The 16492-nt window shown below is 39.6% G+C and overlaps 1 protein-coding gene across 4 annotated transcripts in view; it reads left to right on the top strand.

The window, feature by feature from the left end:
- The window catches only part of ADAMTS16 (ADAM metallopeptidase with thrombospondin type 1 motif 16), a 137802-nt gene extending 121564 nt beyond the window's left edge, over positions 1-16238 (top strand). For 2 of the 4 annotated variants that reach the window (XM_069958207.1, XM_069958204.1), the window contains 5 exons: positions 5890-6091; positions 7241-7432; positions 7914-8138; positions 11226-11370; positions 15207-16238. In XM_069958207.1, the coding sequence (XP_069814308.1) occupies positions 5890-6091; positions 7241-7432; positions 7914-8138; positions 11226-11370; positions 15207-15322 (880 nt within the window). In that variant the 3' untranslated portion in view covers positions 15323-16238. Of the gene's footprint in view, positions 1-5889; positions 6092-7240; positions 7433-7913; positions 8139-10590; positions 10757-11225; positions 11371-15206 lie in introns of those variants that run through there. The other 2 variants (XM_069958205.1, XM_069958206.1) reach the window with 2 other exon arrangements.
- The last annotated feature ends 254 nt before the right edge of the window (positions 16239-16492 follow it).

Here is a 16492-nt window from a genome sequence, read left to right as displayed (position 1 = left end):
AGTATATAGTGACACATATGGGGTCTATCAGTTTATGGTGTCAGCGCTTGCGATGTGTCGGCAGGCACAAGTATTTGTATATATCTTGTAATTTTAGAGGGATGGATTTGGTGGAGGTGATTTACACATAAGGTGTGTTTTTGTTTTTTTAATGTGAATATTAAAGGTTAAGCTTTAAAATATCCTATCTGTGATTATAAGTAAGGGGTTAACAGCGAGTACATCAACTGTGACAAAGGGCAAACGTGCCAGAAACCCGAAGAGGTGGAGCTGGTGGAGTCTGGATGGTGTCTTGCCAAATTTTTTACTTTTGGAGTAAAGTTCACCAGTTTTATTGAATGCTGGATCAATCACTTTCTTCCTTGTTCTTTGTTGACTGCATGCAGCTGGATGCGGATCCCGGCATACATACAGTAGGTGGCTACTAGCAGGATATGCCTGTGCTCACATGTCTGGACCCTATGTCTTCCCCATTCTGTGAGAGCAGCAATGGTAAGTGTAATACCATATCCATACTGGTGTCGTTTGGGGGCAGTCTTCCCCGTCGGTGGTGCTGGCCGGGTTTTGGTGGGGCTTTTTGGGTCTGGTCCTGTGACATTGGGGTTGCAGGGCCGTTCCATGGCCTCCCTTCCCTGCATGTGCACGCTTTGCGGGGTTGGCGGTCGCTGACCGACACGGTGTGGAGTTAGCGTAGGGACCCATGTGGACCAGAGGACCTGCGCGGTGGTACACGGGGCAATATGGCTTGATCAATTCACATACAGACACTCTGGTGTTGATTTTTAATATAGACCTAGCGGCATTAGTATCAGCCATAGATGGGATGTGCAGCCGTTCCTTTTTCTCCAGTTTCCGTGTCCAAAGTATTTAATCTGCTGTTGTATTATAACTTCTTAATTTTCGAGAATTATATTATTCCTCTCCCTAAAACAGCTTCTTCTGTTCTGTGCATACAAACTATTGGATAGCAACAAATGGCCTAATAGTATAAATCTTTGTGATTTAACACTCACTTTTCTTATTACAACATAAGGAAAAAACACTTTGCGGAATCATTTCACCCAAGCATGTACAAGCAGTAATTTCCAGTTCTCCTGGCCAATGTTGTACAAAACAGATATGTTTGATTTATAGCAGTAGTAGAAACTCTGGCAGCTGCCCCACTTGTAACTAATATACAGCACTTTGCAAACATATCATGTCATTGATTTTTTTTCTTCCACAGTGTTGAGACCACATAATCGCTAAAACCTGCAGTCACTTTTTCTTTTGTTTAGAGAGCAACAGGTGTGCAATACATGCCTTCTTCATAACTCCAATGACCTTATAGACCATAGTTAATAGAGTCACAGTCTCCATTCCCATCAACAATAGCATTACATGAGTCATCCACACATGGAATAAAATCCCACAGATGACAATGAAATCACATTACCTTTAGTCAGAGGTAGTAACTGTAGCAGGGTCTACTAGGCAACCCAAAACAATCAAATCAAAACAGTAGATGTATAATATTATTACCTCATAATCTATATCCACAAAGTATCAATCCTTTTTAATAGCATATAGTAACTGCTAGATTTTTGTTGATTATTGATCGTCTGATGTTATTGTTTATATCTTTTGTTAGATTTTCAGTGATTTCATTATTATAGTTTGATATACATGTTATGCTATACAGCAACTTTTCTCCATGTTTTCTGGTGTGAAGCTTATACTTCAATGTTGTATACTTATGTTCAATTGATGTATTATTTATAATACCTAATAATAAATTATTACAGCTTTACTACTGTATGAAGTTATAGCTTTAGCTGGGTTCTAGATGTATTGTTCTAGAGTGTGATTTTGTCATGAAGACAATGTAGGTTTATATTTTGCACCTACAGTATATCATGCCTTTTACAAACTTTTGTTCATGTACCCATGCCTTATGTGAACGGTCTTCACCCATTCTGTACACTATATATAGCTCGACCTAATCTTAGTGAGACCTCTATGTAGGCACCAAAATTTACTAATATAAGGTGATTCTTAGAACAAATTCAGATGGCTGCAGTGCAGCAACGCATCAGATTCCATAGTATGACTGCAGCACCAAGATGCCTAAAGTTCTACAGAATCAAACAGAGATTGCCATAGACACCTACAGTAATCTAACTTTTGTTCCCATACTACTGTATATTCATTATGGCTGGCCTTGATCAAAGTGCAACACCAATAAGGCTGTGCCCACATAATATATTTTAGTAGGCTTTTTGCATGCAATACGTTTAGCTAAAACAGAGAAAAGAATCAAAAATAAATAGAAAAAAATTAGATTGAGCTTTCCAAACCCAAAACACTCTTGGATACTGTCCAAAAGTCATATCACATTTTGGAGCTCAGCGTTCGATCTAACAGCTTGAGAGAAGCTGTAAGACTTTATACTATACAATTTACAGTGCTTCTTTAGTAGAACAATGTTATTGATGCCATTGTGGAAGATAGCAAAGTGTATAGCAGTCATTAACTATTCCTATTATATACAACATATACCAGTTCGAGGCTTATATTTAATATATGTTGGTGGTCATTATCATTGTCATAAGAATTACATTAGTGGGTAATTAACACTTACAGGGATATTCCACTCAAAAACTTTTTTCAATTAACTAATAACAAACCCAAAGCTTTCTACCTTTGTAAAATCAACCTATTACTTGTATATAAAGATGAGCGAGTACTACTCGATCGAGTAAGTATTTGATCGAGTAGTACACTTAAAACGATTAAAACTCCAGTAAAAATTTGCATCCCCTCCCACCTTACCTGGCGTTTTTTTTTACCAACAACTATGTGTGTGTGTGGGGGGGGGGGGGGTCACTTGGATCACACAGGAAGTGAAAAAAAAGCATCTGCATTCATTGCCTGGCTAAACCATGTGACCTTTACAGTCATAGAATAGTGGATTTAAGATTCGATATAGGATGAGACTTGGAGCTAGACAGGGAGACAATGTGTAGCAGGGACAGTCAGGTATTAGGTGATTTTAGGCAGGGGAGACCCCCAAAAGCGAGCCATGATGTCCCAGATGTGCTGAATTGGATTCAGGTCTGGAGAACGGGCGGGCCAGTACATAGGGTCAATGCCTTCATAATGCAGGAACTGCTGACACACTCCAGCCACATGGGCAGGGGCGTTACTAGGATTAACGGGGCCCCATAGCAAAAAATTTTAGGGCCCCCCCCTCCCCTACGCACAACACAAAGCACTGCGTGTGTATATATATATATATATATAAATACTGGTGCACTGATAACCCCTGACCTCTGCATGGAGCTCTGCTCATTTTCCTACTTGATTGCAGCAGCTGGAGAACAGAGGTTATCAGAGCAGTCAAGCAGATATCTCTGTCTTCACTTTGTTAACCCTTTTTTTGTGTTGCATCATGTAAGTAAACATTGGGTCACTTACACACTGCAGTACATAAGGGGTTAAACAGAAGGACACACACGCTCACCTTCTCCCCAGGGCCCCCTTCCTGCACGGGCCCCAAAGCAACTGCCTACCCTGCCTCTATGGTAGCTACGCCCTTGCACATGGGATCTAGCATTATCCTGCGTTAGGAGGCCCAAGGCCAACTGCACAAACATGTGGTCTCACAAGGGGTCTGAGGATCTCATCTCGGTACCTAATGGCAGTCAGGCTACCTCTGGCAAGCACATGGAGGGCTCTGCTTGCCACATGACACCTTTACAGACCCACTGCCAAAGCGGTCATGCTGGAGGATGTTGCAGGCAGTACATCACTCTCCACTGTGTCTCCAGACTGTTACCTCTGTCACATGTGCTAAGTGTGAACCTGCTTTCATCTGTAGAGAGCACACAGTGTTCTTGGTGTTCTCTGGTAAATGCCAAACATCCAGTAGGCTAAGATGGATTTCACCACTGAGTAGGAGAAATTATGTGTCAGTGGTGGTATGAGGGTATTTGCTTTGGATAAAGTTGAGATGTGTATGTGTTCTTAACAGTGTGTCATCCAGACTCCCACTACTCTCAAAGGCACTTCTAGGTTATATAATGCTACATTCAGAAAGTTAATCCCTTCATTTATTTTATGTTGCTGAAGAATATGGAGGCCTATTGTAGGTCTATAAATATGCCAGATGAGCCTAAATGTTTTGTATCTAAGGTCCTTATGGCAAAGGATCATTGGTAATGACTGTAAAATATACAGTAATTTGGGAAATACAGTAGTTTGGGTGATTTTAAAAAAAAAATGATGTCAGCTGAGTGTTAGTTTTCTTATTTGTGGTTCGGTTTTTAGTTCTGTCCTTCTTGTAAGGGTTCTCCGGGATTATTAAAACATAGCTGCCCTCCTACAGAAACAGCACCACTCCTGTACTCTGTATTTGGTGTTGCAGCTCAGTTCCACTGAAGTTAATGGAGCTGAGTTGTAATACTTCTCCCATCATAAGGTAAATGTGGCATTGGCAAGCTTGGCTTGTGATTATCTGAACAATCTGAACAAACCAAACTCCGATGTATGCATGTAAACCATATTGATATTACATTATTACATTCTACCATGTAGCTAAACTAGTCACTCCTAGTTGTGCTCTACTGTACTGAAAAGTTGGCAAGCATGTGGGGAAATGGTTTAAATATGCATTTTTACACCTCAGCTGTAAGACCCTTCTGCTTAGAATGATATTTTGGATATATGTTAATATATGAATTTACTCAACCAGACATCTACTTCCTTTATTTTTATAGCGCAACTTATTCCACAGTGTTTCACATAGCCTCAGATTGATCCCTGTCCCATTAGCGTTCACAATCTATATTCCAAATTCACCCATCTCTATGTTTTTTGGAGTGTGGGAAGAAACTAGAGTCCCTTAAGAAAACCCACACAAACACAGTAAGAACATCCAAACACCTTGTAGATGTTGTCCGCGTTGGGATGTGAACCCCAGCACTGCAAGGCAACAGTACTAACCACTGAGCCACAGTGCTGCAAATACAGATACTTTACAATATCATGTCATTCAAATATATCAGTTTTGAAGTACATAAATCCATGTTTTTCCATGAAATTGTTTTGTCTGTGACCTGCACTAGAAATAATAAATGGCTAAGTAAATTCCTAAGGCCTCACATTACCAATATTTTATTTTCAGGGTGGGGGGGGCACTTCAAAACTAATCATATTAAAAAGGACCTGTGGCCAACCCAAAACAAATGAGATTGTATGATCAACATACAGATCAGGGTGTCCTGATTTTACAACGTTTAAATGGGGTTGTCCAGCAAAATGTACTGATGAGCTATTCACAAGATAACTCATCAGTAACTGGAAGGCGGGGTGCCGACGCCCAATCAGTAAATCAGCTGTTTGGCACCACACTACACAGTGAAAGGAGTTTCTGTCCGTTCATTATGTAGCGGTGGCAGGGCCGGCTCCATGTTTTTGCAAGCCCTTGGGCGACAGAGCCATAGCAGGCCCATCATCCATCCATCTATCCACTATGCACAATCACTTGAGACACCACTAACTGACTGACACACACACATACATTGCATCACATACATGCAATCGTCGGCCTTGCATTGCTATTACACATAGTGATGCATGGTCGCCTGACAATTTTTGGTCCAAGACCTAAACCAACGATCAGCTGGTAATCGCTTCATTGGCTGATCGTTGTCTCTATTACATGGAGCAATAATCGAACGAATTGGCCTGATTCAGACGATTATCGCTCCATGTAATAGGGCCCTTAGACTTGTGAACAACAGACTTTTAGGACATCTGGATATGTGTTTTTGTTTTTTTTAATAAGGGATATGTTAATTTATTCATGTATTTGTCAAGTTAGAAAATCTTTTATACTTGTTATTTCAGTTGGTCTGTGGGAAATTGGACAACATGCAGTCAGACATGTGGGGCTGGGGAACAGTTTCGACAAATTCACTGCAAGCAGAAGGCAAACTACAAGATGGAAGTTGTGGCAAATAAACTGTGTTCTACAACACCACCTGTCCATCGGCAAGCATGTAACACACAGAACTGTCCACCAGCATGGAGTATTGGATCTTGGTCAGAGGTAGTGTTTTTTGTTTGTTTTTGTAAATTTTATTTATTTTCTTTTCACTTTTGGAACTCTTCCACTTAATACTCTTCTAAATATGATACATGACTTATTTTTAAAAGGTGGGATAGAAATAATTTCCCGCTTTCTAATAAAGTAAAGATATATGTACCTGTATAATTATTCCCCTGTTATTTATGCACTGGAGGAACTATAGTGCTGTATTACAGCTCTGTTCTGGATCCATAAAATAAGAACCTAGGATTACTACCTGTGCTGTGAGATCAAGAAAGTCTAGATCCCAAAGCCATATATATATATATATATATATATATATATTCTTTTCTTTAGCACTAAATATACAGCTCCTGCATGATGTGAAATTGTTTATACTATCTCTAGCAAAAGAATGTACAAAATGGAAGGCATTTAAAGATAATCATATATACCAATAAGTTGAGAAAATCATTCTCCTCTATTATGGTTAAACTTGTAAGGCTTTGTGTTAAATATTTTTGTGAATACAGTCAGAGCAAACTTGCCTCCTTCTCCTGCTGATTTTTTCCTCCTGTTGGTAATAGCTAATTGTCTTGGTAACTGACCACCACTGTGCTCTAAAAGCAGTGGTCAGGCTAGTGAACATATAGCTATAATGTAGCTTGTAGATAAATAGAGATATAGGGGGGAAATTTATCAAACATAAATGGTGACAATGGTGTACACAAACCTACCCTCAGCAACCAATCACAGGCCAGCTTTCAGTTCTGGTAAAATGAAAGTTGAGCTGTATTTGCTTGCTGTGGGCAATCTACACAAGTGTGTATTTGCACATTCTCCCTATACCCAAACAGAAATTGATCTATCAATTAAGGCTGGCGAGAAAGGGAAAAAAACACCAGGGACCACCCCATTGACTTGTGATTCAAACAGCATTAAAGTAATGAGATATTTCCTTTAAGTTTATTGACAATAATGATGAAATTATTAATTCAGGTGAATTTGTTCATGCATTTAAATATTATTTTTGAGGCTAAATAAAATGAGACATATTGGTATGTATTGTGTATTTTCTCTTTTGTTATCATTTTTGCAGTCTTTACTTACTTTGCACAATGAAAATGAGTTACAAATAATGCCACTTGGTGCATTTTTACATGTTTTCAGTGTTCCCGAACCTGTGGCAAAGGCTGGAGAAAGCGATCAGTGGTTTGCAAGAGTACTAACCCTTCCCTCCGAGCACAGATTCTTCATGATTCAGCCTGCACATCTGAGTTCAAGCCCAAAACTCAAGAGAATTGTTTGGTTAAACGCTGCAAATCCAAGGAGCTGCAATGGTTGGTGACAAACTGGTCAAAGGTAAGACTGTGCTAGTGATGACTTGTATAGGGTTTGTTTGACTGTCACTCCAATGTCCATCTGGTGTGCTGTGTTTAGACTGTCAGAATGTTTGAGGTGCCAAATGGGGATGGGGTTGACAGAAGAGATAACCGGCAGCCAACAGTTATTGAAGTTGTAAAGGCAAATTTGATGTAATGTAAATCAATGCAAGTAAATGATTAAACACAAATATGTAGGTAAGTGAGAATATAGCCTAAAAGAGACATGGAAATAAGCAGCTGGGTGTAACATCAATTTATATGCAATTATGAAATATACCAATATTCAACAGAAACTGATTTATTAAGGCTTTCTATACATTAATATGTAATATGATCTATTTTTGATGCTCTATACTGTATGTATGATTAATTTACAGTGTAACTATCATTGTCCCCTTAAGTGCTTTCTACTTTTTGGTATTTCTTATACATTGCTTATAACGTTTATTTTTTTTTAGTGTTCTGTTACATGTGGCATCGGTTTTCAAAAAAGAACACTGCAGTGTGTTGAAAAGCATGTCTCGGGAAAATCTAAAGATTTATCTGCCAAAAAATGCTTACACCATGAAAAACCAAATTTAGACCTTGAAAAAGTCTGTCAACAGCCTGAATGCCCAAGATACCCATTCCAGCCTGTGATCATTTATCCTCGAGGAGCCTGGTACTCTTCTCCATGGTCTCAGGTAATGTATTTGTAATATTCTGCATTATCCCGACAGTGTTGCCTATGGGGCCTATTCCACGGAGCGATAATCGGCCGGAACGATAATCGGCTGGTTATCGCTCCGTGAAATAGAGACAATGATCGGCCAATGATCATGTAATCGGCTGATTGTTTATTAAGGTGAAAATCTCCAATCATCGGGCACCAACCATGCATCGCTGCGTGGAATAACGATGCACGGTGGGCGACCGAGGATCTCACAAGCTCTATACATTACGTTAACATTTTGCAGGTCTTCTCCTGCACTCCTTCGTCCTCCCGATCCCGCGCGCAGCAGCAGCTTCGGTGTGGCCTGTCTTAGCTGACAGACCGTTCAGCCAATCACTGGCCGCAGCGGTCCTGGCCACTGATTGGCTGAGTGGTCTGTCAGCTCAGACAGGCCGCACCGAAGCTGCTGCTGCGCGCGGGCCTGGAGGAAGAAGCGCAGGAGAAGCCCTGCAACATATGTAGGTAATGTATGGTGTTTAAAACAAGGGCTGCAAGGACATCGGTAACAATGTCCCTGAAGCCCTCACTAAACTATTATCGGGCCGTGGAATAGGCCCAGTAAACAAGCGCCGATTTAGCAGATCGGCGCTCGTTTACATTATTGATCGGGCCCCCATCAGCCCGTGGAATAACCCTATTACGCTTAAAGCTAATTTAATAACAGATAAAAAAGGCAAATTATTGACCACTACATGTAGGCATATATGAAATGAAATATTACAACCTACTATCAAGAATACAGTCATCCCAATGTATGTATGCTACTACATTATTAAGGCTACATTCAAACGTCAGTATTCTTCACTGACCAGGAAACACGGAATCCATTACAATCCATTAATTTTAATGGAACTATTCATACATCCAGTAAATTTGCGGATCCGCAATCCGTGACAAAAAAAAAATAGGAGAGGTTGTAATACGGTCCGTAATTATGGAATGGACACCCCAATAGAAGTCTATGGAGAGTGCAAAACTTGCGGACAGTACTTTGCAATCCGCAAAAAAACATCCATATCACAGATCCATTTTTTATGACATCAAGCTCCTCCTGTACTTTTCTCTCAGTAAGGATAGAAATGACTGTAAAATGGCCCCTAGACGACCATGTGACTTTTTTTTTTTTGGGGGGGGGGGGGGGTCCGCTTATGACATCATTTTTGCTATCCCCCCCTTTATTTTTCACTACAACTTTATTTGCAGATCTGCAAAAAAAAAAAAACAGATTACAATATGAAACACACTACGGATGCACAAAGGATGATTTTTTGCCGATCGTGGATAAAAAAAGATAGAGGATACTTGAAAATAAATGGACGTGTGAATGTAGCCTAACATTGACATCCCTAATATTTATTGAGCTGTTTCCCAATACTCCTGAAAATATTGTCCATAATAATGATATCCTTCCACCCTTGTAGCTTAAAAAAGACTAATGGCTGGATCATATGCGCAGAAAAGAAATTATATCTTGGAACTAGGGATTCTCTGAACTCATAATAAATGACTTTCTGCACAGTTCGGTGTTGTGTTAAAAAAAAAATGTTTCTATGGATATTGTGTGTAGTTTCATACAGGCCATTTGTTAGAACAGCAACTTGGAGCATGTAAACTTAGACAAGGCAGTTTAAAAACGCAATAAAATATTCATAGTGGTTTATGCTGTATGATTCATTTAGTGTATCTTCAAACACTGCTGTGTAATTTTATACCACCTGCCAGTTTATGACAGAATTTTGCCACAGTTTGCACAATGTCACAACCCAAGCCATAATATGGGTGGAAAAAAGTATACCTCTGGTCCTTCAAGATAACGTGTTTCAAAGTGTTATATAACCTCTTCATTAGATCAATAGAATCTGAGGAAGAGATGATATAAAACACCTTGAAATGTGTTATCTTGAGAAACCAATAAATCTAATCACACTGACAGCCTGCACAGAGGTATACTTTTTCTGTGCATATTCTTTGATTCTAGTGTTGTGGTATTGGCCCTACTGCTGCGGCTCTCTTGTTTGTGACTACATGTGCATATTGGTGGTTGTGGCCTGACACAACTCACAAAAGTGAGCAGAACCCATTAAGCCTTGTAGCTGTAATACTTTTTCTGGCCTACTACATAAAGAGGTGCTGTGCCTTTTTTTCTTCTCATCCTTTTCTTAAGCCAAGCCAGGCCCATTTCTGCTAGGCCTTTGAAATAATAAACTTCTCCCACTAGTTTGATGGTTTCCACTGGTGAACAGCAATCTTTAGGTCAGACCACAGATTCAATTGGATTAAGGTCTGGGCTTTGACTAGGCCACTCCAATACATTTAAACATCCCCCCTTAAACTAAGTGAGTGTTGCTTTGGGTCATTGTCCTGTTGGAAGGTGAATCAAATCACTGACAGACCCAAACAGGTTTCTCTCTTTGTAATTAAAGGAAAGATGAATGCGGCCAAGTACAGCGATATCCTGGATGAAAACCTCTTCCACAGTGCTCTGGACTTCAGACTGGGCCAAAGGTTCATCTTCAAATAAGACAATGACCCTACGCACACAGCCCAAACAACAAAGCAGTGGCTTCAGAACAACTCTGTGACCATTCTTGAATGGCCTAGCCAGAGCCCTGACCTAAGCCCGATTGAGCATCTCTGGAGAGCTTTGAAAATTGCCGTCCACCAATGTTCACCATCCAACCTGAGGGGACTGGAGAGGATCTGCAAGGAAGAATGGCAGATGATCCCCTAATCCAGGTGTGAAGAACTTGTTGCATAATTCCCAAGAAGACTCAACGCTGTACTAGCTATTCGCAGGTCATGGGGACAGTGAAGGCAGTGGTGTGTAGCAGACAGTATAAAATATGGCCACTCCATGGAACATGCTGTCCCTTGGGGACTCATCTGTTGCCAGAGCAATAAATTTATTTGGCCTATTGGCAGGAATGGCCCAGGGTCCAGTTCATAGAATTATACAGCCGAAATAGGTACTATTGGCAAGGAAGATGCTGTAAAGACAATGCTGCTGAGAATCTTAAAGATACATAATTTGCCAGTTAATTTTTTTTTTTTTTTTTAGTGCTCAGTAAGTTGTGGAGGAGGGATTCAGGAACGTACAGTACAGTGTCTTAGCCATGGACGTCCTTCTAATAGCTGTCTTGCTAATCAAAAACCTATATCATCACAGGCCTGTAACACTGAATTCTGTCCTCCTGAAAAAAAAGGTAAGCGGTGGCTGTTATTCACTTTAATAATTATTGATCATTTTTTATTGTACTTCCCATTGAACTAAAACCAGTTAGATGGAAATGGCTCAGTAACACATTCAGTAACTCATTACCATGTGGAAAACTAAGCAACGACAATAAACAGTCTGTCCCCTCGAGATGAATGTGAAACATTACTGAGCGTGCTCTGTGACCTTTGAGGAGGTCATTCCTCAGAGAGCTTCTATTGTCTCCTCTATTTACTGGTGTCACATGTCGCTGCAATGCTGTATAGATCACTTTACAGCAGCCTCCTCTTATCACTACAGACACAACAGGAAGTTTCAGCTTAGTTTTAGTCCCAGTGGTGAGAATGAAAACTGCAAGATCTCAGGATTATTTTATAATTTAGATAGTAAAATAGAAAATTGGGGGAAAAAAATCACCAAAAATACTTAAAAAATATGCTTTAACATAAAAATAATAATAAAAAAAAAACAAAACATTATTTAACCAATAAGTCATTTTCTGATAACACATTCACCTTAAAGCGACTCTGTACCCACAATCTGACTCCCCCCCCCCCCCCAATGGCTTGTACCTTCGAATAGCTGCTTTTAAACCAAGATCTGTCCTGGGGTCCGTTCAGCAGGAAATGCAGTTATTGTCCTAAAAAACAACTTTGAAACTCGCAGTCCTGTGCCCAACGGCCATGGCCTAGATTGTGTATGCATTAGGCTGGCACACCCTCTCTGTCCCTCCTCCCCGCCCACCTGATCATTAGAAATGCTCCAGGCAGATTGTCTCCTATTCTCCACCTGTGGCAGCCCGGCACATGAGCTGGATTGTTAAGACACCTATGTAATGTTCAGACAGGAGAAAATGTTTCAGTGGCATTCCTAATGATGGGGAGGAGGGACAGAGGGGTGGTGCAAAGTTAGGGCACAGATACTCCCATTGGGCACGGGCTCCAAGTTTAAAAGTTGTTTTTTAGGACAATAACTGCTTCCACTGCCGAACGGACCCCAGGACAGATCTTGGATTAAAAGCAGCAATCCAAAGGTACAAGTGGTTTGGGGGGTTCATATTGTGGATACTTTGGAAAATATTACTTTGGAGGTCTTTTTCTTAAAGTAAACTAGGGATTGGGGGTGAGTGGGGATGTTGAGGGGCTGCGACTTCAGTATAGAAGGGGACGAATATGTAGGGAACTGGGACTTATCAGTGAACCTGGGAGGGGAGCAGTGGGAGGAGCTAGATTAGTTAATAAACTAAGGCTCTAAGTAGGCCTCTAATACAGGAAGGCAGAGAAGAAACAATAACAAGATAAAAAAAATAAAAAAACAGGTAAAACTGCAAATCTGGAGACAAAGAAACTTTTTGCCAAAGATTAAAACAAGCCCTAAAATATTCTTTAATTATATAAATAGTTTTAAAAAAAGTAATTAGGGAATTATTGAGAGTGATGAGGAAAAAGTGACTATACTAAAAGTACTAAAAGTGCCAGGTAAAATGCAGAAGGCTAAGGTAAACTGTCCATTACTTGATACCTGTCTTACCCAGGATCAAGTGCTGCGATGCCTAAAAAAATTCTAATCTCTGGAGGATGTATGCCCCCCCCCCCCCCCCAACAATCCCCGACCTCCCCACCCTCCATTTTCCTAGCCAGATTTATATGCCTCTTGTTAATGTCGTCCAGCTCTGGAACCATGTTAAATTAGGCCACGCCTCCTCCCTGCCTTGCAGCAATCCCCACCCCGCCCATCAAGCAAGCAAGGGTTATGGCTATGTACACCACAGAGAAGGTAAGAACTTGCACCTTCTCCATGGCATACATCTGGGGTGCATTGTTAATCTTCTGCTCTATGTCCAGATGATATTTACTACTTACCGTGTTGTACAGGACTTAAGTTACTTTATATTTAAGGACGTTATAGGGATAAGGTCTGTTTTCCTGGACTGACACCTATAAATTTTGGTAACAGTATTTAAAAAGGGGTTTAAAGTGACCCTGGAACTACAGGAAGATTACTTTATTTTCCATTACATACTGTAGTAATTATTTAAGTTTTCTAAGAGATACTATACTGAAGTGTCTAAATAAGAATAACTGTATAACTTTATAGATTGGACTGGGGCAACTTGCTGGATGTCAGATATCTTGATATTTCCAAAGCATTTTATATTGTGCCACATATAAAATTGGTACATAAAACGAGAATGCTTGGGCTGAGGGAAAATGTTAGTGGCTATATAACTGGCACAATGGTAGGAAATAGAGGTTGTTTATTAATGGTACATACTCTGAGTGGGTCACTGTTACTAGTGGGGTACCACTGGGGTCACTTTTGGGCCCTATTATATTTAATCTATTTATTAATGACCTTGTAGATGGATTGCACAGTAAAGTGTTAATTTCTGCAGATGATACTAACTTGTGTAAAACGATTAATACCGAGGACAATGCAGTGTTACAAGGCTAGGGTTGAGAAATGGCAGATGAGGTTCTGCACATGGGGGCCAGGGGGAATCTGAGCTGCGACTACATACTAAAAGGGAAACATTATGCCTTATTTACACGTCCCGTAATTTACGGATCCGTATTTCCCTAAGCGAGTTAGTGCACATTGATGTCTATTGGGCTATTCACACTGTCAGTAGATGAAACGGATGAAAATCAATGGCGAAAAAAAGACATGTCCTAGTGCTGACCCAGTGCGGACCCAGATTTTTTTACGGATCCTCTCATTGAAATCAATTGTTTACGGATTGCAACATGTTTGGCATCCGTATTTCCGCATTCCTGTTCTGTTTCTAAGCAACCACAGGCTGACAAGTGATCATGTGACTTATTTTAGGGGTTGGGCAAACTGGTGCTATTTTTTTTTAAACCTACTCAACTTTATTAACTTGTATAAAGCAATCAGTAGTAAAAACGGATTTACGGAAATACGGATGTCCTACGGATGTCCAATCCGTAATTTTTTGCGGGTTGTTTCAAGACTAGAAAATATTACTGAACGTGTGAATAAGGCCTCAGTAACACTTTTTGGTTGACAGTTAATTGAATTACAGCAACTAGTATCAGGCAGCTGCTGCCAAGGTAAATAAGAAAATAGGGAGCATCAAAAAGGGTATAGATGCACATGAAAATGATCGTTCTATCAGTGTACAAATCACTAGTCACACCTCACATAGTGTATTGTGTAGCAGTATATCAGTGGGCAGTACAACCTTCTCTCCCATTATTTATTTATACTCAGGATTCTATTTGTAACAAGGAGACATCTTCTACATCTACACCAGCACAGAAAGGGATTCTTTACTGTAAGAGTGGTGAGTCTATTGAACTCTCTGACAGAGAAAGTGGTCACAGTGAAATCAATAACATAGCTCAAAAGCGATTGGATGCTTTTCTAGAGTATGATAATATTACAGATTATAGTCATTGGATTCTGGAGAAGAGTAGTTGATCCAGGGATTTATTCTGATTGCCAGATAGGGAGTCATGCTGGTTTCATACATGGCAGTGGTTTGGAAGACTGCCATGGCAGTTTTTGTGCCACAGCCTGAAGTGGATTCAAATGGGATGGAAAATATAGGCATGGAAAATAAAGGGAGGACTTGAACTTCTCTTTCCTGTTGTATCCACTTCTGGTTTTGGTACTAAATCTGCAGTGGCAGTTGATGAAGGACCTGCCATGTGTGAAATTTTTCATGTTCAGTTTTTTTTGTTGTTTTTTTTTTCCTTCCTCTGGATCAACACTATAGGATAATAGTTTGAACTGGATGGGCATACTGTATGTCTTTTTTTGCATTACTAACTAATATGTATCATCCTCATTTATTTTCAGATGTGTTCTGCAAAGATTACTATAACTGGTGTCATTTGGTACCCCAACATGGAGTATGTGGCCACAAATTCTATGGCAAGCAATGCTGCAGATCTTGCTCCAAATTAAAACTATAACATTGACAAAGACTGTAAGAAATACTGGATACAAAGAAGATTTAAAGCTTATTAAAGGTGCTGTCTACAAGTGCTGTAAGTGTTTAGTAAATCCAGACATTTACAACAGAATATTTATATTTGAAGAGTTTTCTACCAATTAAGTATTAGGGTGGGCAGAAAACGGTTTTCAATGCGTACAAGTCATTTGTTTCTAAAAGAAAAAAAAAAACTGAACAACTGGTTATTTCATTCAGAATAACACATGAAGACTTGTAATTTCAGCAGGGAGAGCAGCAGAAAATGGTGCAAAACAAATGTTATGGCTCATCTTGCTTCACTTGTGTTGTATGGAGGTGGCTAAAGAGAACATTTGTGTTCTACCAGCCAGGGTTCCCATCCATGTCTTTACTTAGCACTTCTGACAGCTGGATTCAAGTGCTCATAAGGAAATGTCAGCACTGCTGTTTTTATCACCTGCTGTGAAATCCAACCATATTGTAAAAATGACTGCATTCAGTACTTACAGACATCCTTCCACTGTAAAGCTGGACTTGGCAGATTTGATATCCAGTTTTTAGCCAGCTTATTTCATTGGTGCTAGTATTTTGCCTTGACTACACTGTGGCAATGTCTTGTCTTCACTATAATATATTTTAAGGTGCTTCTTTTACTGCTTTTACATAATTAAAACATAAACTCAGTTCTTTACAAATAACAATATTTGACGTGTCACTGTAAAGGTACTACATCAATTCAGTATATCACAGCTTAATAATAACAATAGAATCTTTTACACTAAATGTCAGTATGATCAACTATGAAAATGCATATAGTAATGCAGAAAAAAACTGGATTACAGTTTTGGTGCTAAACTTATTACTAATTTTTAATGTACTGAAGAGAATTACAACAAATTTAACGAGGGTTATATTGTGTAAAGTGTATTGCTAAATATTTATGAACTTTTTTTTTAATAAACTTTTTTAATGAAAATAATTGGTGTTTGTTTTATTGTTATCAATATTGGTCAATTCTACAACAAACAAGTTAAATTGTGTCAGATGTATAGTGTGTGGTGTCCTACCACACGTGTTAAGGTTATATACACCCTTCGCAAAAGTCTGTACTTATTGCACTATTATGGTGATGAAAGCAGTACTAAAGTTGGCCACTAGATGTCGCTGTATG

The sequence above is a fragment of the Dendropsophus ebraccatus genome, chromosome 2, assembly GCF_027789765.1.
Source record: "Dendropsophus ebraccatus isolate aDenEbr1 chromosome 2, aDenEbr1.pat, whole genome shotgun sequence".
NCBI lineage: Eukaryota > Metazoa > Chordata > Amphibia > Anura > Hylidae > Dendropsophus > Dendropsophus ebraccatus.
The sequence above is the reverse complement of the archived record's forward strand: the minus strand, read 5'-3'. Positions and strand labels throughout refer to the sequence as shown.